The sequence below is a fragment of the Camelus bactrianus genome, chromosome 18 (assembly GCF_048773025.1).
Source record: "Camelus bactrianus isolate YW-2024 breed Bactrian camel chromosome 18, ASM4877302v1, whole genome shotgun sequence".
Lineage (NCBI taxonomy): Eukaryota > Metazoa > Chordata > Mammalia > Artiodactyla > Camelidae > Camelus > Camelus bactrianus.
The window spans coordinates 19564664-19586401 of record NC_133556.1 but is presented as its reverse complement, the minus strand read 5'-3'; the positions used below and the strand labels follow the sequence as shown (position 1 = coordinate 19586401).

Here is a 21738-nt window from a genome sequence, read left to right as displayed (position 1 = left end):
TGTGAGGTGCTATCTTATTGAGATTTTGATTAGTATCTCCCAGATGAACAGTGATGTTGAGCACATTTTCTTATACATGTTGGCTGTTTGTATGCCATCTCTGGGAAACTATCTATTTAGGTACTTGGCCTATTTTTTAACTAGATTTTTTTTTCTATTGATTTGTATGAATTCCTTATATGCTTTGGATATTAACCCTTTATCAGATACATCGTTTGCAAATATTTTCTCCTGTTCCTTAGATTGCTTTTTCATTTTGCTGATAGTTTCCCTTACTGTGTAGGAACTTTTTAGTTTGATGTAGTCCCACTTGTTTATTTTTGGTGTTGTTGCTTATGTTTTCACTGTCATATCCAAAATACCAACACAAAAATGAATGTCAAGGAGCCTTCTCTCTGTTTTCTTCTAGGCATTTTACACCATCAAGATTTTTAAAAATTTTTTTCCATTTTTTAAAGAAAATTGGACTACAGTCCATTTACAATGTTGTTTCAATTTCTGGTGTATAGCATAATGTTTCAGTCATACATATACAAGGTTGCTACAAGATATTGAATATAGTTCCCTGTGCTATACAGTAGAAACTTGTTGTTTATCTATTTTATATATAGTAGTTTGTATCTGCAAATCTTGAACTCCCAACTTATTCTTTCCCACTCCTATTCCACCCTGGTAACCATAAGCTTGATTTCTATGTCTGTGGATCTGTTTCTGTTTTGAAAATATGTTCACTTTTGACTTTTTTTTAGATTCCACATATAAATTATATCATATGGTATTTTTCCTTCTCTTTCTGGCTTACCTCACTTAGAATGATGATCTCCAGGCCCATCTGTGTTGCTGCAAATGACATTTTATTCTTTTTTATGGCTGAATAGTATTCTATTGTATAAATGTACCACAACTTCTTTATCCAGTCATCTGCTGATGAATGTTTAGGTTGTTTCCATGTCTTGGCTATTGTACATAGTGCTACTATGAACATTGGGGTGCCTGTATCATTTTGAATTAAAGTTCCCTTTGGATATATGTCCAGGAGTGGGATTGCTGGATCATATAGTAAGTCTATTTTTAGTTTTTTAAGGAATCGCCAAACTTTTTTCTGTAATAGTCACACTAACCTACATTTCCACTGACAGTGTAGGAGGATTTCCTTTTGTTTTGATTACTGTAGCTCTGTAATATTGTCTGAAGTCTTGGAGGGTTATTCCTCCAGCTTTGTTCTTTTCCTTGCTTTGGCAGTTCTGGGTCTTTTGTGATTCCATATAAATATTAGGATTATTCATTCAAGTTCTGTGAAAAATGTCCTGGGTAATTTGATAGGGATTGCATTAAATCTGTAGATTGCTTTGGGTAATATGCCCATCTTAACAGTATTAATTCTTCCAATCCAAGAGCATGGAATATCTTCCCATTTCTTTAAATCATCTTTCATTTTCTTAATCAGTTTTTTATAGTTCTCCTCATATAAGTCTTTCATCTCCTTGGTCAGGTTTTATTATTAAGTGTATTTATTTATTTATTTGTTTGTTTGTTTGTTTATTTGTTTGTTTATTTAATGTGGTTTTAAAAGGGATTGTTTCTTTATTTTCCTTTTCTGATATTTCATTGTTAGTGTAAAGAAATGCAACTGATTTCTGTATGTTAATCTTGTATCCTGCTAGCTTGACAAATTTTTTTTATCAGCTCCAGTAGTTTTTGTGTGGAGCCTTTAGGGTTTTCTATATATAGTATCATGTTGTCCACATATAGTAAAATTTTTACCTCTTTTCCAATTTGGATCCCTTTTACTTCTTTTTCTTGTCTGATTGCTATGGCTAAGACTTCCAATATTATGTTGAATAGAAATGATAAGAGTAGGCATCCTTGTCTTGTTCCAGATTTTAGTGGAAAGACTTTAAGCTTTTCACCATTGAGTATTATTTTGGCTAAGGGCTTTTCATAAATAGCTTTTATTATGTTGAGATGTGTTCCTCTATACCCACTTTGGTAACAGTTTTTATCATAAAAGGGTGTTGACTTTTATCAAATGCTTTTTCTGCACCTATTGAGAAAATCATGTGATTTTTGTCCTTTCTTTTGTTGATGTGGTGTATCACATTGATTGATTTGCATATGTTGAACCACCCTTGTGTCCCGGGGATGAATCCAACTTGATTATAGTGTATGATCTTTTCAATCTGTTGTTGGATTCTGTTTGCTAATATTTTGTTGAGGATTTTTGAATCTATGTTCATCAACAATACTGGCCTGTAATATTTTTTTAGTGTCTTTGATTTTTATATCAGGGTGATGGTGGCTTCATAGAATGAATTTGAGAATATTCCCCTTCTTCAGTCTTTTGGAAGAGTTTTAGAGGGATAAGTATGAGTTCTTTGTATGGACACTTAAGTTACTTCCATGTCTTGGCTACTATAAATAGTGCTGCTATGAATACTGGGGTGCAAGTATCTTTTTGAATAAGAGCTTTTGTCTTTTCTTGATATATGCCCAGGAGTGGGATTGCTGGATCATATGCTAAGTCTGGTTTTAGTTTTTTAAGGACTTTCCGTACTGTTTTCCATCGCAGCTGCATAAATTTACATTCCCACCAACAGTATAGGAGGGTACCCTTTTTCCTACACCCTCTTTAGCATTTATTATTTGTAGACTTTTTGATGAATGAAGTTCTTGAATTGAATGGTCAAAGTGCGTCGGAACTGTTGTGAGATATTAGAAACAGAAAAAGTATCAGGCAAGTAGAATTACTGAGTTCTCTCTTTCTAAAATACATAGTAAGTGATCTCTATTGCATGCTGAGCCCGGGACCAGTATTGTTTTCTTATTCCAGGTGATCTGGAGGAGTATTTGGTGAATAGTCAAGAATGCATTTACTCATGCATTATTGCATTTTCCATTGAGGTTAATGGAGACCAAAAGACAATTACCTTTTGGTTCAACGATGAGGCATACCATTCATCATCATTATCTCTAGCAGTATTAGATAATGTTATTTTTAAGTCACTTTCTGGCCCTGATGCTTCCATTACAATCATCAACAAACCTCAGCCTACACGTATTACTACTGGTAAATCTACTAGAGGGTATGTATGCACTTTTATTTTAAGCTTTAAATAGATCCCCTATTCCCTATCTGACCATGTTCTTAATTAAAAGTTCATTTTAAAAGTTAATAAAATAATAAACTAGCTAATAATAATAAATTTAATTTATAATAAATAAATAATAATTAAAAGCTATTGTTAGAAAATTAGTATTTCCTACTTTGTTGTTTTACCAGTGTGTTCTCTTTGTTCATTCTTTTGTAGAGGATTGTCAGGAATGTCTATAGCTTTAAATTTGTTTTTTGGAATGAGTATTTTCGTCAGTGGCTTTTGTCTCCTGACAGTGACTGAGAGAGTCACTAGGGCAAAGCACATACAGTTTTTGAGTGGGGTTTATGCCATTAACTTCTGGCTCTCTGCTCTGGCATGGGACTTCTTCATCTTCTTCATTTCCTGCTGCTTACTAATGGTGAGTATTAGACAAAGGATTTTAAGAGCTCATTCACTAATAAACCCCAGGAAATTTCTACTTGGCTAATATTAACTTAAATTTAAATTTCTCAAGAAAGATAAAAATTCCTTGGCTCATTATGTCAGAAAATACATTGTGGAATGTGTCCCATAGTGAAAATTTTCTATATACTTAAAAAAAATAATAAAATGCTCTTGTTGCTGAAACAAGAATGTGTCTCTTGAGCTGGCTTCTGATATTCTTGCTCTTCAATATGAACATGCCACAAAGCTGCAATGAATATAGAAGGATACGACCAGTCGTACTAGAAGACCAGTCCCATATTAAACAAAGACAAATACTTTACAAATATTTTTCTCCTGCTCCTGGTGCTTTCCCATCTTGTCATCTGTTGAGATTCCTTGTTATATAAGACAGTCCCTTGGTCAGCTTTTGCAGTTTCCCTCAAGAGATTTTAAAACTTTATATCATGAACCATTCAAATTTTGTGTTTGTGTGAGTTTTTGAGCATTTGAATGTTGAATCATTAGTGAAAAGTTATTGAAACGCTTATTATTGAAAGCAACATCAGGATAATTTGTGGTCTGTTTATGCTTGTTACTTTCCCCTCCTTTTTTATATCCTTTTTATATGCTTGTTACTTTCCCCTCCTTTTTTATATACACTTCTATCCTATGGGAAGGGCAGTGAGACACTGCTATAAAGTTAAAGCACACCTATTTGTTTCTCTTAAATGAGATGTAGGGCTTGGAGGCCAGTTTCACTGGCTCCCTTGTCTATTAAAGGACTTAGGATCATTGTCCATAGGGCTGTAGAGTTGGAGTATTGTTCTGAGGAAGAGCTAGGATCCTACACAACCTAGAAAGATAAAAAGGATTAGACAATGAAAATAGTATGGAGAGCTCCAGGGTAGAGAGGGAAATGTAATATTCTTTCTGTTGCCATATGCACTACTGCAGCCAAGGAGTTCAGTGCTGCTTTCCTCTCTTGGCTTCCCAGACAGCCACTCAGAAAGGTAAGGACAAACTGCTAACTTTGTGACGGCCACTGATCTTTTCTGTCATCGCAGGAACTAACTGGGGGAGCTAAATGCAGGTATTGCCTCATGCTCCATGATCTTCCTCCTCCATTCTCTACCAAACACCCCCTACCATTCTATGCATATATTGTGAAAATCTTAAACTTTTATTTATTTTTTTAAAAACTATCTAGTTGCTTTAGCTGCATGCCGCAGGTTTGATATATTGTTTGATAAATCACTAGTTTCCAAATATTTTCTAATTTCTAAAATATCTTCAAACTGTGAGGTTTTCTAGAAATGTATGATTTGATTCTAAGCAGTTTGAAACTGTATTCATATCTTGGTGTCACTTTTCTCTGAGATTATATGAATTATTTTATCCATTTGAAATATGTTGAGCCATATTTTATGATCTAGCATGTGGTCAATTTGGTAAATATTTTGTGTGTACTTGATAAGAAAATAAACTTGTACCAGGGTGGGGAGGTAAGGGGAGAGGGACAAATTAGGGGTATGGGATTAACAGATAGAAACTACTATACATAACAGAGATAAGCAACAAGGATATACTGTATAGCTCGGGGAATTATAGCCATTATCTTGTAATACCCTGTGATGGAGTGTAATCTGCAAAAATACCGAATCATGATGCTACAATGGTTTCTTGGATGTGGCAGCAAGAGCACAAGCAGGAGAAATAAAAAGATAAATCGGATTTTTTGAAAATTGAAAAAAGACATATAAATCAAAGAGCACTGTCAACAGTGAAAAGGCAATCCACAAAATGGGAGAAAATATTTGAAATTATAGGCTTGACAAGGAATTAATATCCAGAAAATATAAGAAATTCCTAAAAATTAACAACATACCCAATTCAAAAATGGGCCAAGAGCTTGAGTAGACATTTCTCCAAAGAAGCCCAATAAGTGCATGAAAAGATGCTTGACATCAGTAATCATTAGGGAAAAGTGAATCAAAACCATAATGAGATACCTCTTCATGCCTATTCAGATGGCTTCTATCAAAAAGAGAAAATGACAAGTGTTGGAAGGATGTGGTGAAACTGGAACTCTGTGCATTGATTGTGGGAATATAAAATGATGCAGCTGCTGTGGGAAAATGTACGGCACTTCCTCAAAAAATTAAACATAGAATTGCCGTATGATTTAGCATTTCCACTAACAGTAGGATCCCAAAAGAATTGAAAGCAAGAATTTGAACAAATATTTGTACATTCATGTTTTTAGCAATAATATTCACAATAGCCAACTGGTGGAACCAACCCAAATGTTCATTGATGGATAAATAGATAAATAAATGTGATGTACACATATAATAATATATTATTCAATCTTAAAAAGTAATAAAATTATCATACATGTTACAACATGGGTTAAGTGATTGAATTCATTCCATTTCTCTTGAAATTGAAAGTCTGCTGTGACAGAAACAAATCAGCCATGCCTATAATATCCAAATAGTGATAGAGAATAGTAGCTATTTTCTGCTTAACCCTACTGTCCACTTCTCAAGGATGGTGCTACATAAGCATTTAATAGTTCACAATAGATAACTCTGGAATATTTGGAGAAACTACAATTAATAAACTTACACAATGTAAATCTCTGGAAACTTATTTTCCTTAACAGTGCTATGGGTTCTCTATTTCCTTACTTAGATCCCCTGTAGCTTTGGGCTTCCCTGTGTGCTTCTCACCTGAGTGTCTGAGATAGGGAGAGGAGGAGTAGGAAAACAAAGTAGAGCCAAGAGGCAGAATCTAAAAATAGAGAGCTGTGAAAAGTAGGTCCCTTATTATCACTGCTTCCAGCTTCCAGAATGAAAACCTTGACACAAAAGTTTTCCTACTAGGTGATACAATTTCTGGAAATATTGAGAGTGGGTTTATTTGGGGTTGGGCGAAGAGGAAGACAGACGATCCTTTGATATTGTTCAAGAAGAACAAAATGAAACTGTTCCAAGTAGACAAAAACAAGTTTCAAGTAGATTAAAACAAGGAGAAAGGCAAGTAGAGGTCCTGCTCACTGATAAGGAAAAAGTGGAAGTACCTCGCAGTCATACTTACAAAATTATCTGATCAATAAATAGTTCTGTGTTCTAACAAAGAAAGATTTTCTTCAAGTTTTTAGACTTGTGTTCTCAGATATTTCCGTTTTCTCCACTTTGACTTGACTTCTCTGTTCTGTGTCTCAGGTGGTGTTCATGTGGTGTGGATTGGAATTATTGGTCAAAGATTACCACTTTCTGGACACATTCTTCATCCTCATGCTGTTTGGTTGGTCTGTCATTCCCTTCATGTACCTGATAAGTTTCCTGTTTGCTAGTCATACCAGTGCCTACATCAAGCTCGTCATATTTAACTATTGTGCTGGGATTTTTGGTGTAATTGCAGATCTCTTACTAAGTGAAAGAAAAGGTAAGGACTTAACACGATTTCCCTCTTTCCAGGGGAATGATTAAAGAGGAATTGGCTTGAAGATAAGAACATCACAAACTTGTTTGGTTCTGAGTTTCTGGGAAAAAAATATGCTAGTGATAAGTTAACCTTTTATTGTAATGTCACTAATATTATAGGAATTATGTTGTGTACAATGCAAAACAAATTATGACACTAATATTTTCACTAACCCAATCCCCTTCCTTTAGGCCTTTTGATGCAGGATTTGCAGAATACTTATCTTTTTATTTTGAGATTCAGGAGAGATTGACTGGACTGGCAATGATCAGAAATAGGAGTTTCTTAGAAGACAGACTGCTGCCACTCTTTTATTAAATCACTCTACAAACATTAATCTGTTTTAAGTAATCCAGTTACCCTTGGTCTTGCAGAGACTGAGAAGAATAGGTTTCCAACCCATTTACTGACCTTAGGCCTTGCCCTCCCATGAAAGAATTCCCTGAGTCAGCTGAAGACCTATTATAATACTCTTGCACACCTATTCAAGAGAGAATATTAAAATAGATGGGAAATAATTGATCTCTGAAGTAGACTACAAAACATGTAGTAACAAAAAAGAATAAAAACAATATAGGGAGTGACCTCAGCAAAACAGCCGAGTAGGCAGCTCCAAGCAACCAGCCCTCCACAGAAACATTAAAAAAAAAAAAAAGACACTTTCATAACGAGCTCCATCAGAACTCTGGAAAATGGTCAAGGTTTTACAACCAAGGAAATGCTGAATCAAGAAGAAGAACTTAAAACAGTGGGAAAGATTTGTAGTGTTTTTACTCACATTTCCCTGACCTTGTCTTTATCATGGCAGCAGTCTTGAAGATACAGTCATGGTTCCCATTGTGGGACCTTTATCCCTATTTTCCTAGGGAGCTGAGCAGATCTTCACAAATTTGGGTATAGATCTGTTCTCTTCTACCTGGGAGTTACCTGAAGAAATGATATGAGGCACTCATCTCTGTTTCACCTAACTCAGAACTCAGCAGGCATTAAAAGTAATAAGCATTGCTAAAAAATGTAAGGTCAATAAACAATTATCAGATGCCCGAGGAAAAATATGACAATTTATGCATGAGACTGCCTAAGGCAAGAGACATACATCCACAGAAAATTACTTTGGGAAATTAGGGCATTCAAAATCACCCATTTTAGACAGCCACACACATTCTTGATTGCTCAGGAAGCACCTGTGAAGACCATAAGCTTTCACTTTGGGCTGATTCCTAGGCTCATTGCAAGTCTGGCTAAGTATTGAAAGAGGGTTACAACACAGGGTTGTCTTCAAGCATTGGTAGAGTTTTGTTTTGTTTTGTTGTACATTTAGACATTCAAAGAAATCCATGTCAAACAAACCTAGGAACAGAGACCACTCATGTCAAGGAATAAAATCTCAGCAAAAGTATTTGAGAAAGTTATTAGACACACTGAGTACTACAGCCTCTAACAATAAAAATGTTAGCAAATAACAGAAAACCCTAGAGAAGGTGGAGAACCTGTTTTCCAGAGTTAGCATATTATAATATTCCAATATCCAATTTTCAAAAAAGTTCCCAAGGTATACAAAGAAACAGAAAAATATTGCCCATTCAAAGAATCAAAATTAACATAAACTGTCCCTCAGAAAGCCCAAAGACTTTAAAACTTCTGTCTTGAATATACTTGAAGGCCTAAGGAAAATAATGTGCACACACAAAAACAACCTAAAGGTTACCACAAGAATAATGTCCCACAGAATAGAGATGAACAATAAAGAGATAAAAGTTTTTTAAAATAACTAAACAGAAATTAAAAGTACAATAGCTGAAATGAAAAAATTCACTGGAGGGATTCAAAATAGATTTAAGTGTGCAGAAGTGAATTTAGGTACAGGATAATTGATAGTATTGATTCTGAGGAGCAGACAGAAAAAGTAGTGAAGAAAAGTGAACATAGCTTAAGGGGCCCGTGGGACACCATCAAACAGACCAGTACACACATTATAGAGTCCCAAAAGGATCAGAGAGAGAAAAGAAGGAATAAAGAATATTTCAAGAAATAATAGTCCCAGCTTTGATGAAAGATGTGAATCTACAAATCCAAGAAGCTCAGTGAAGGATGAATTCAGAGATCCTCATGCAGACATGTTGTAATAAAACTGTAAAAATCCAAAAGGAAGATCTTGTAAACATCAAGACAGAATCAACTAACCAAGCACTAAAATTTCTTGATAAAATTAATAGTGGATATCACATTAAAAACCATGAAGACCAGAAGACAGTAAAAAAAATTTAAAACCTGTCAATCAAGAATTCTAAACCCCAAAGAATCCTAAAGAAGGTTACTGTAGTTAATGAAAAAATTAGCAAAATTTCAGGTTACAGGATTAACACACAAAAATCAGTTGTGTTTCTGTATACCAGCAATAAACAATTTGAGAATGAATTTTAAGAAAAGAAACTCCATTTATAAAGCATATAAAATAATGAAATATTTAGGAAAAATTCCAACCAAGGAGATCAAAGACTTGTGCTAAAAACTGCAAAACGCTGCTGGAAGAAATTAAACAGAACCTAAATACATGGAAAGACATCTGTGTTCATGGATTAGAAGACTTAACAATGTTCAGATAATACTACCTAAAGCAGTCTACAGATTCAACGTAATCTCCATAAAATTCCAACATGTATTTTTACAGAAATGGAAAAGCCAATCCTCAAACACACAGAATTGCAATTGGCACAGAGTGACCAAAACTAGAAAAAGAAAAAGAAAGTTGGAGGTCTCATACTTTCTGACTTCAAAACTTAGTTACATAGTTACAATAATTAAAACAGTATGGTACTGGCATAAGGACACATCTATAAAACAATAAATAGAATAGAGAGCCCTAACTAAATGTTTACGTATGTGGTAAGTTGATTTTTCAACAAAGGTGTCAAGACCATTCACTGGGAGAAAGGATAGTTTTTTCAACAAATGACACTGAGAAAACTAAATAGTCACATCCAAAAGAGTGAAAGCTGGATCCTACCTCATACCATATACAAAAATTAACTCAACATGTACCAATGACCTAAATATAAGTGCTGAAACCATAAAACTTTTGGAAGAAAACAGTAAATCTTAATGACCTTGATTTTGGCAACGGATTCTTAGACATGACACTGAAAGAACAAGCAGCAAAAGAAAAGATGTATAAACTGGATAGCATCAAAATGTAAAACTTTTGTATATCAAAGGACATTAACAAAGCAAGAAGAAATCAATCGAATGACGGAAATATTTGAAAATCATATACCTAACAAAGGTCTAGTATCTAAAAGTACAGTGTATTCATGATTCAACAAGAAAAAGACAATTATTCCAAGTAAAAAATGTGCAAAGAATTTAAACATAACATTTTTCTGAAGAAGATGTATAAATGGCCAACAAGCACATGAAAAGGTGCTCAGCATCATTAGTCACTAGGAAAATGCAAATCAAAACAACGAGATATCACGTCATGCCCACTATGATGGCTATTATTTTTAAAAGTAAAATAACATATTTTGCCAAGAATGTGGAGAAATTAGAAACCCTGTACATTGCTGGTGGGAAAAGAAAATGGTATTGCAACCATGGAAAAGAGTTTGGCAGTTTTCCAAAAAGTCAAACATGGATCCACCATATGACTCAGAAATTTCACTCCTAGGTATATATCCAAAAATTTTTAAATCAAGGACCAGAAAAATATTTATACACCAATGTTCATAGTAGCATTATTCACAATAGCTAAAAGGTGGAAGCAATCTAAGTGTCTACCAAAAAGTGAATAGGTAAACAAATACAGTATATCCATATAATGAAATGTTACTCATTCAGCTATGAAATGAATAAAAATTTTTATATATGCCACATCATGGATGGAACTGGAAGACATTATGCTAAGTGAAATAAGCAGACACAGAAAGACAAATACTGTATATTTCCATTTCTATGAGGTATCTAGAGTAGGAATTCATAAAGACAGAAGTAGAGTAAAGGTTACCAGGGCCTAGGGGCGGGAAAGTAGGGAGAGTCATATTTAGTGGGCACAGAGTTTTTCTTGGGGAAAATGAAAAAGTTTTGGCTAAAGATAGTGGTGATAATTACACTATACTGTGAATACATTTGTCGCCACTGAATTGTATACTTACAAGTAGTTATAATAATAATATTTATATTTTAGCACAATAAAAAAGTTATCTGAACAACTATATGTCCAGAATTATTCTTTCTGCTACCTCATAGAAGTGGAAATATACAATATTTGTCTTTCTGTGTCTGCTTATTTCACTTAGCATAATGATTGAAGAAGAAAGAACACTGGTATGACTTCATCACTTAGAAAATTAATATCTAGGGAACCTCACTTGTCCCCTATCATTCTTTGCTGGTCACCTCTCTTTTGTCAGTATCTGATAAATAATTTTTTGCTGAGACATATTTTATTTTTATTCCCAATTACCTGAACTCAGTCTTGAAGGCTTAATATCTTAACCCATAATCATGTTTTATATTCCCTCATGTATATTCATGAACTATTATACACATTAATTTAATATTTAGAGAAATCTCAACTTTCAACTGATAAAACGTTCCTTAGCTCTTTCCCACTGTTGACTCCTAGGCTGAATTTCCTATTATGTCTTTGTTTCTTTATTGATCACACAGAATAAGAAATATGAAAAATAATCAGTATGGGTTTCCTATTCACACCAGGTGAAAGGAAGACAAATTATATGGACACCAACTTTCCCCAAAAGATCTTCCAATTCCATAATTATCAGCACAAACTATACTACAAGACATTTTAGTAGCAAGAGTTTTATGAAGATATTATGAATTTGTAATTTTTTCATAGTTTGATCAACTTGGGGAACTTTTATTTCCCAGGGTCAGCTCATATAATACAAAGCATGATAATGTTATCATCTTTTTAATCACAGACAAGAAAGCTGCTTCTAGAAGCCCCCTGCTTAATTCATTGATGTTGCTACCCATACATAATTTGGGGATGAGCATCAGCAAATATTATGATATGGAAGAGAGAAAGAAGATATGTTCCTCAAATAAAAATATTCCTTACTCTATAGATTGTAGTAAAGGTGAGTATCTGGGGCTCCCCAAGGCTCATCAGAATTACTACTAGTCAATTACTTATTGCATGTGAATAGCTCTACCTATATTATTTTGAATCTTCATAATAACTCATTATGTGTTGTTATCCTCACCTTGAGGAAACTAAAGCTTACACAAACCTGAATAACTTACTCTGTCACATGACTTAAATGAGTTAGAGCTAAGATTCAAAGCTTATATGCATAGTGCAATTTCTCATGAGAAGTGATCTCTATGAGTGAATGGATAAAGAAAATATGGTATGTATATGATGGAATATTATTCAGCCATTAAACAGGAGGAAGTCTTGCCATTTGTAACATCATGGATATACCTTGAAAGCATTATGCTAAATGAATTAAGTCAGACAAAGACCAATACCATATTATCTCACTTAACAGGTGGACTCTTTAAAAAAAAAAGAACTCATAGGTAACAGATTGATGACTGGGGAGTGGCTTGGGTGAAATGGGTGAAAGGAATCAAAAGGCACAAACTTCCAGTCATAAAATAAAATCATTGGGATGTAATGATTCACAGCATGGTAACAATAGTTAATCATACTGTATCATATAATTGAAAGTTGATAAGACAGTATTAAAAGTTCCCATTACAAGAAAAACACATAACTACGTATAGTGATGGATGTTAACTAGATTGTAGTGATCATGTCTCAGCATACACAAGTATCAAGTTATTATGTTGTATACCTAAAACTAATGCTATATGTCAATTATATCTCAATTTTATAAAGAATTAATAAAAAATAAGCATAAAATATATAAACCCACAGATTCAAGAAACTTAGTAAATTCTAAATATGTTAAAACCAAATAAATCCATGCCAAGATATAATCAAGCTTTGAAAACTAAAGATGAGAACATCTTGAAAGCAGCTTTAGAAAAGTGACACCTCATCCATAAGGACAAAACAATTCCCTAGTTTACAGAAGATTTTTTTAAAATCAGAAACCAAGAAGACCAGAGGAAGTGGCACATTATTTTTAAGTGCTGAAATAAAAAAACCTGTCAACTCAAAATTCTATATACATAGGAAATATCTTCTAAGAATGAAGGGGAAATCAAGACATTTTCAGATGAAGGAAATCTACAGCAGTTTGTCACCTGTAGAAGTCCTAAAAGAATAGGCTGTATAGATTCTATAAACATAAATTAAATGATTGAAGAAGAAAGAACACTGGGAAGAGTAAGAATATGGGTGAATACTGTATACTTTCTCCTCCTGAGTTTTCTTGAGTTTGGTGGTTAAAAGAAAAATGATAACATTGTCTGAAAATATTCTTAATGTATGTAGTGGGAATATTTAAGACAGTAATAAATGGGGGGGTTAAAGAGGTACAAATCATGGAAAAGTTTTTTCACTTCACTCAAACAGGTAAAAGGAAGACACCATGACTGTGGTAAGTTATGTATGCACAATGTAATGCTTCGGGTCATCACTATAAAAGGTACATACGGTAATACACTTGAAGGAAGGTAGGAAGGAAGGAAAAGAAGAAAGAAAGAAGGAAAGAAAGAAAGAAAGGAAGGAAGGAAGAAAGGAAAGAAAGAAGGAAAGAAAGAAGGAAAGAAAGGAAAGAAAGAAAAAGAATATAATGCAGTTAAATTTTAAAACTGAATGAAAAATATTGCTGGTTATGTAAATATTTTCAGTTTGTAAAAATTCACTAGTCTTACACTTAGGCAGATTTCTATATATGTATATAATGTTTTAATACAAAGTTTTTTAAAAGCAAAAAAAAAAAAAAGAAATTTGCTCATCTTCACCTCCTCCATGAGCGTACTGTTCTCCGTATCATGAATTCAGAATCTTGTAACTATTAAATTTTTCTAATAAATGATTGGAAAAGTACCAGCTCTTGGGTAATTACAACTTAGTTTAAATGTTAGTGTTCCCTTACAGGTAAAAGTGTTTTATGTGTAATCATCATCAGATGATTCTTCTGCTCCTGCTCCAGTTTCAGAAACACTATATGAAATACTTCCAGAGAAAAAAATATTTGGGGGCCAGGAGAGCCTCTGCTACCACCCAGTACTCTGATTAGTATTACGAGGCCAAATTCACCCAATGGTTCTGACCATCTGATATATGTTTGGTAATGGATGCCTAGAACTATAGCAAGACAAAACTCATAGAATGAAAGCTTTTTGCCTCTCTTAATAGATTTTGAAGATATTTTCATGACATACAAATTTATTAAATATACCTTAAAATATATTAATTTTTTTGCTTATTTGATAACCATTCCATTTGGTTCTGTTTGTTGATTTCTTAGAGTTTGCTCACTGGGTTTATTTTTTTAAGTAAGCCTGTGTCTTTTGTGTTGTTTTTGTCATCAGCAGCTGAGCGTAGTGTATATAGTTTGGAAGAAGATGGAATTGGAAGATTTGTAATTGCAATGGCGGTCACAGGATTTCTTTTCCTCTTCTTGATTTTCCTTTTGGAAACCACCTCATGGAGAGTAAGAACATTTGTGCTTCGCTATATTTTCTTTCGTACCTACAAGAAATTTAATAAGGTGAGTAGCTGGGTAGGAGACTTAGAGATGTCTCTAAGACTAAAAGCATACCTCTATACATGCCTAACTTCATTACTGAGATACAGGAATATAAATCAATTCATGTTATTTGGGATCCATGTAAATCAGAGATCTCATCATAATTTGAATTTTGTGGTTTCTAAACATTATGGCCTCTACCAGTCAGGACATGGTATTTTTAAATACTTTGATAACAATAGAAAGCTTTCCCTTGAGTATCTTCTGTATCAGAGAACCATGTCTTCCCAAAATTGCTCATTCACTCTGATTTTGCCTCTGGATAGTTCTAATAAACTCTTGTTTAATATTGATTCTCCTGGCCTGAAGAATGCATACTTAATAGTAACTCTCTACAGCAGTTGTTCTCAAATTTTGGCATTTGTCATAATCTCCTGGATGGTTTCTTAAAATACAAATTTCTTGTCTCTGTTCTACTGTTAATGAAAAGTTTGTATAGAAAAATTAGTTGTATGTCTATATACAAGCCAGCAGCAAAAAGTGAAATATAAAATAATGTAATTTGAATAGCATAAAACATTTAAATGATGTTATTTAAGTAGCATAAAAACAAAAACTACCTAGGAATAACCCTAACAGAAGTTATTGTATAAGACCTTTACATGGAAAATTATTTTTCAAAACTATTGAGAAATTAAAGAAAACATATAAATGAAGGAATATACAATGTTCTTGCTTCAGAAAACCCAATCATGGGAAGATGACAATATTTCCCAAATTGATCTAAAGATTCAGTGCAATCCCAATCAAAATTCTAGTGGATATTTGTGTGTGTGTGTGTGTATGTAGAATGATCAGCTAATCTTAAAGGTTACACAGAAATGCAAAGTGATTCTAAAATTTACATGAAAATGCACAGTGTCAAGAATCTCCAGGGAAATCTTAAGAACCAACATGGTGGACTTATGCTACCATACATAAGTGTTTTTTTAACTATAGTAATAAAGGCAGACCAATAGAAGACAGGGTAGTAGAAATCACCCAATTGGAACAACAAAAAGAAATTTAAAGATGCTTAAGGGACCCTTGAGAAAGCATTAAGATATGCATATGCATTATAGGGGTCCCAAAAGGATAATTTGGGGCAGAAACCTTATTTGAAGAAATAATGGCTGAAACTTTCCTCACCTGGAGAAGGAAACAGACATCCAAATCTAGAAATCACAGAGTCCCAAACAAGATGAACCCAAAGAGACACATACCAAAACACATTTTAATTAAAATAACAAATTAAAGATAAAGAGAGAATCTTAAAAGCAGCAAGAAAAAAAAAAACTAGTTACATACAAGGGAACCACCATAAGACTGTCACCTGATTTTTCAGCAGAATCTTCAAGGCCACAACGGACTGGCATAATATATTCAGAGTACTGAAAGGGAAAAAACAACAAAGAATACTCTACATTACTCTACTCTACTCTACTCTACTCTACTCTACTCTACTCTACTGGCAAGGATTCATTCTGAATTTAAGGAGAGAGAGAATTTCCCACACAAGCAAAAGCTAAAGAATTTCATTACCACTAAACTGGCCTTACAAGAAACATTAAAAGGATGTCTTTAAACAGAAAAGGCTGTGACTAGACACAATAAAATTAGAAAAGAAAAAAATCTCCCTGGTAAAGGCAAACATACAGTAAAGGTAGTGTGGATCAACCAGCTATAACATTAGTATGAATGTTAAAAGACAGAAGTAGTAAATTAATCTGTATCTAAAATAATTAAGCAAAACAAAATAAAAAGATGCAAAATGTGATATCAAAAATATAAAAGGTGAGGGGGTGAGTAAAAATGTAGTACTTTTAAAATGCATTTGTCCTTAAGTGATCATCAGCTTAAAACAGACTGCTATACACATTGGTTGTGTATATGAACGTCATGGTAAGCACAAACTGAAAATCTGTAATAGATACACAAAAATTAAGAGAAAGAAATATAAATGTAACATTAAAGAAAATCACCAGATTACAAGGAAAGAAAACAAGAGAACAAGAAAAATCAAGAGAACTACAAAAACCCAGAAAACAATAAACAAAATGGCAATAAGTACATACCTATCCATAATCACTTTAAATGTAAATAGAATAAATGTTCCAATCAAAAGACATAAAGTGGATGACTGGATTTTTTTAAAGACCCATCTATATGTTGCCTACAAGAGAAACATTTTACAAAAGGAATAGCCTATAACTCATGCAGCAGCATGGAATAATCTCACAAATATAAATTGGCCCAAAGAAGCCAGACACAAAATAATATATGAAGTAGAATTTCATTTATGTAATGTTTAAAACAGGCAAAACTAAGAAATGATAATATATATGGAATTATAAGTCAGAATTCTAGTTACTGTTGGGGATAATTTTCTGCTTTCTTTATCAGGGCTAGTTATACCAAAAATAATTAAGATATGGATTTATGATTTATGTCCTTGTCTGTACAGATGTGATGCTTAAATAGTTTACATTAAAATGATATTAAAGGTAAACTTCAGTAAGATTGTAGTTAATAGAATTGAACCAGTGTTAATCTGTCTGTTTTGATCAATGTATCATAACTATGTCATTAGGAGAAGGCTAAAATGTATACTGAAACTGTCCTGTCTTTATGACTCTTCTGTTAATCAAAATTATTTCAAAATAAAAAGTTTAAAGTTTAAAAAAATGATATACAAGTTATATTCTTTCATGCTCTTTCTACTATGTGGGATGCCCTACCCCTCTTTTTTCTTCCTCATTGTAAGTCTCCTGATGAGCTTTTATTTTATTTAAATTTACCTTAGACATTTCTTATGTAAATCTGTCCTTAGACTCCATTCTTCTTCTCAGAAATGCGTTAATCTTTCCCTACTCTCAACTCTTTTGATATCTTATGAAATATATATTATTATTAAAAATGACTTTGGTTATGATAGATAGTTTTGTAGTTGTAGTCTTTGTTAAGTTGCCCATTTTGATAAGAAAATGCTACTTGTTCATAGCTAGGAGTATAGTTTTTAAACTTTGGAAGTAGGGAATAAATGTATACATGAGAACTGAGGTGATATGCAGTAAGTCATTTGGGACTGACTCAAACCTCCTCTTTTGACAACTTTGAGATTATCTCCCAGTTTAGCACTCCCTGAAGCCAACCAGCTGTCTAAAGGGCATCCATCTGTATGAGTCTTCTTTTCAAAATATAGGATAAAGTGTCCATGGAATTATCTGGAGAATCTGAAGATGAAGATGTACAAAATGAGAGAAGTAAAATCCTGAATCACCCTCAGGAGTCACTGAATTCTACAGTGCTTATTAAGGAACTCACAAAGGTAACACTACTCAATGACCACCTTATGATGGTTTCACTTCTATTTAAGAGTGGGTCATGGGTGTCAAGGGCTCACTGTGGTTCTTTGGGATCTCTGCGTATTCTCCCAATAGAATAGAAGAGTTCTTGTGAAATTGTCTGAGGTAGTCCATAGTAGTCTGAAGTGTTTTTTATGTGACCTATGACTATTCTTTACTATATTGTGTTTTCTGTATTTTTAAAGATATATTTTGGAATGCCAGCCATTTTTGCTGTGAGAAATATCTCTGTTGCAATCCAAAACGAGGAGTGCTTTGGGTTGCTTGGATTAAACGGAGCTGGAAAAACTACTACCTTTGAAATTTTGACTGGAGAGGAGGTTGCCACCTCTGGGGATGTGTTCATTGAGCACTTTAGCATCACCAAAAATATCCTAAAGGTAAGACACTATAACTTTCTGAGATGTGAGAAGCATGGTGATTTGTGGTTGAAAGTAAGAGGCAAGTGGTGGGAGATGATAAATATGAATCATGGTAGGCACTGATATGAAACTGTTGACTCAGCCAGTGGATTCTAGAGAGAGAGAGAGAAATTTTTGAGGAGAGATGGTGAGGCAGTTAGAGAAGCCTTACCATGAGAACTTAAGACAAGAGTGTCTTTAGTTTTCTTTGAAGCATTGGAGAGCAACATGGTAGCATAGGAGGATCCTGACTTTCCCTCCTTCCATGGATGCACAAAAATAAACAGTTACACAGGGATCAGTTCCCTCTGAGATAAATCTCGAAATTAGTTGGGAGACTCTCACACATCACACAACTGAGAAAATATGCACATCAAAATGCATAGGATAAGCTGAGAAATAACTGCATCATAAATGCCCCCCACCCCATCCCCACACAAAACTATGCCTTACAAGCAGGATAGAACCCCCAACTCCCAGCTTCTTCCTGAGGATTAAAGAGTTCAGACCACATACCTAGCTCCTCAACTTTTAGGCCTACCACCTGAGAGACTGGTTCCCAAATCATCTAGCTCTGAGGGCTGACAAGATGTGGCATTTATGAATTCCCCAAGAATGCAGAGAACAAAAGGGCAGTTTTAGCAAGTGCACAAGCACTCCCAGTGATTATTGCCCATGGTTCAGTACAAAGCAAGAAGACAAATACACCCAGCTCTCAGTTTTGCTGGAAAGGTCTATAGACTGCATATTTAGTGCCCCAGCATTCCTAGCTGCTTCCCAAATATTGGACTTCAAATTAGCCTGCATCTGGGAGATGATGGGGAAGGCAACTGGTAGTCCTCTGGGATTTTAAGGCCCTCACAGGACTTGTTACACCTTAATCTCCTAAGGCCACTAACACAGACAATGATTTGGACAAGCACAAAGGTTTAAGAGGATCTGAGAATCCTTGGCCAGGTTGATTGGTGATATTATCTTCCACATGAGTCCAGTCTGCCTAGACTAGGAGAGTTGGTTGTTTGGTCTAATGCACAGAAACCAATATAGGGAGTCAGGTAAAATAAAGAGTCAGTGAAATATGTTCCAAACAAAAAAGCAAGATAAATCTCTAGAAAAGGACCTTAATAAACAGAGATAAGTGATTCAGCTGACTGGGAATTCGAAACAACAATCATAACTATGCTAAGCAAGTTTATGAGAGCAGTGCATGAACAAAGCGAGAATTTTAACAAGGAGAGAAAATACTTACAAGTACCAAACAGAAATCATAGATTTGAAGAACCTAATAACTGAATTGAAAAATTCAACAGAAGGGTTCAACAGTGAACTAGATCAAGCAGAATACAGGATAAGCAAACTCAAAAGACAGGTCAGTGGAAATCATCTGATGAGAACAGCAAAAAGAAAAAAGAATGAAGAAGAGTGACAATAGCATAAGGAAGTTACGGACGCTGTTAAGTGGATAAATATGTGCATTGTATAAGTCTGAAGAGAAGGAGAGAGAAAGAAAGGATAAGAAAGCTTATTCAAAGAAGTAATGGATGAAAAAAACACAAAAATGGGGAAGGACATAGATACCAGATCTAGGAGGACCAAAAAAACAAAGAACAAGATGAATCCAAAGAAACCCACACTGAGATACATTATCATCAAGTTATAAAAAATTAAAGACAGAGTGAATTTTAAAAGCAGCAAGAGAAAAGTGACATGTTATATACAAGATAACCCCCATAAACTATCAGTGGCTTTTTCAGCAGAGACTTTGTAGGCCAGAATTAGTGGGATGATATATTCAAAGTGCTGAAAGACAAAAACTTTCAGCAAACCTTTACTTCAAGAATGAAGAGGAGATAAAGATTTTCTCAGACAAACAGAACTGAGGTAGTTTATCACCACTAGATCTATTTTACAAGAAATGCTAAAGGGAGTTCTTCAAGTTAAATAAAAGGGCACTAAACAGCAACACAAAAGCTTAATAAAGTATAAAACTCATTACAAAAACAGAATTGTTGCATCAGTGGTGGCCAAATTGCTTTTAATTCTACTATAAAAGTTAAGAGACAGGAGTATTTAAACTACTATAATTAAGTTATGTTAATAGATAATATAAAAATGTAAATTGTGACATCAATAGCATATAAAGTGGAGGAAAAAGGTAAAAGCAGAGAATTTTGCTAATGAACTTAAGTTGCTACTAGTTTTAAAAAGCCTCTTGGTGACCACAAAGAAAATATGTATGGACGTTTCACAAAAGAAAAGGAGAAAGGAATCAAACCTATTAATACAAAAAATAAAAAGTAAGGAAACACAAAGAAGACAAAGAGAGAAAAAGAGGGACAAAAGAGCTATAAGATAAACAAAACAATGAACAAAATGGCAATAGTTAGTCCTTCCCTATCAATAAATCTAAATGGACTAAAGTGCCCCCACTCCCAGGAGGGGAAAAAAAACCCACAGAGGCTGATGGATGAATAACCAAGATCCAACTATATGCTATTTACAAGAATCTCATTTTAGATTTGGGAATACTCACTGGCTGAAAGTAAAGAGATGGAAAAAGATATTCCATGCAAATTGTAATAAAAAGAATGCAGGAGTGGCTGTCTTATATTAGATTTTTATATTTGTTTGTATATTTTAGATATTAACCCCTTGTCAGCTGCATCATTTGCAAATATTTCCTCCTATTCCATGGGCTGTATTTTCATGTTATCAAAGGTTTCCTTGCTTTTAAGTTTAATTAGGTTCCATTTGTTTATTTTTGCTTTCATTTATTGCTATAATTTGTGTCTGAGTGTTCTGCCTATGTTCTCCTCTAAGAGTTTTATGGTTTCAAATCTTACATTTAGCTCTTTAATCCATTTTAAGTTTATTTTTGTATACACTGTTAGAGAATGTTCTAATTTCATTCTTTTACATGGTTCTGTCCAGTTTTCCCAGCACAATTTATTGAAGAGACTATCTTTTCTCCTTTGTTGTAGATTAATTGATCATAAGTGGGTGGGTTTATTTCTGAGCTCTCTATTCTGTTCCATTGTTCTATATGTCTCTTTTTGTGCCAGTACCACACTATTTTGATTATTGTAGCTCTGCACTATATTCTGAAGCCTGGGTTATATCTCCAGTTTTGTCCTTTAATCTCAAGAGTACTTTGGCAATTCCGGGTCTTCTGTGGTTTCATATGAGTTTCAAAATTATTTGCTCTAGTTCAGTGAAAAATATCATGAGTATTTTGATAGGGGGATTACATTAAATCTATAGATAGCTTTGGGTAGTTTGGACATTTTAA

The 21738-nt window shown here is 34.0% G+C and overlaps 1 protein-coding gene across 6 annotated transcripts in view; it reads left to right on the top strand.

Annotated features, from left to right (window-relative positions):
• LOC105073770 (phospholipid-transporting ATPase ABCA3) overlaps nt 1–21738 on the top strand; it is a 118858-nt gene that overhangs the window by 62283 nt on the left and 34837 nt on the right. For 5 of the 6 annotated variants that reach the window (XR_012500335.1, XM_074346227.1, XM_074346224.1 and 2 more), the window contains 7 exons: nt 2831–3083; nt 3309–3513; nt 6749–6971; nt 11954–12112; nt 14487–14665; nt 17886–18011; nt 18234–18428. Coding sequence is in view for 5 of the 6 variants with exons in the window: in XM_074346227.1 (XP_074202328.1) it covers nt 2831–3083; nt 3309–3513; nt 6749–6971; nt 11954–12112; nt 14487–14665; nt 17886–18011; nt 18234–18428 (1340 nt within the window). In the remaining variant the exon portion in view is untranslated. The remainder of the gene's footprint in view (nt 1–2830; nt 3084–3308; nt 3514–6748; nt 6972–11953; nt 12113–14486; nt 14666–17885; nt 18012–18233; nt 18429–21738) is intronic. The other variant, XM_074346226.1, reaches the window with a different exon arrangement.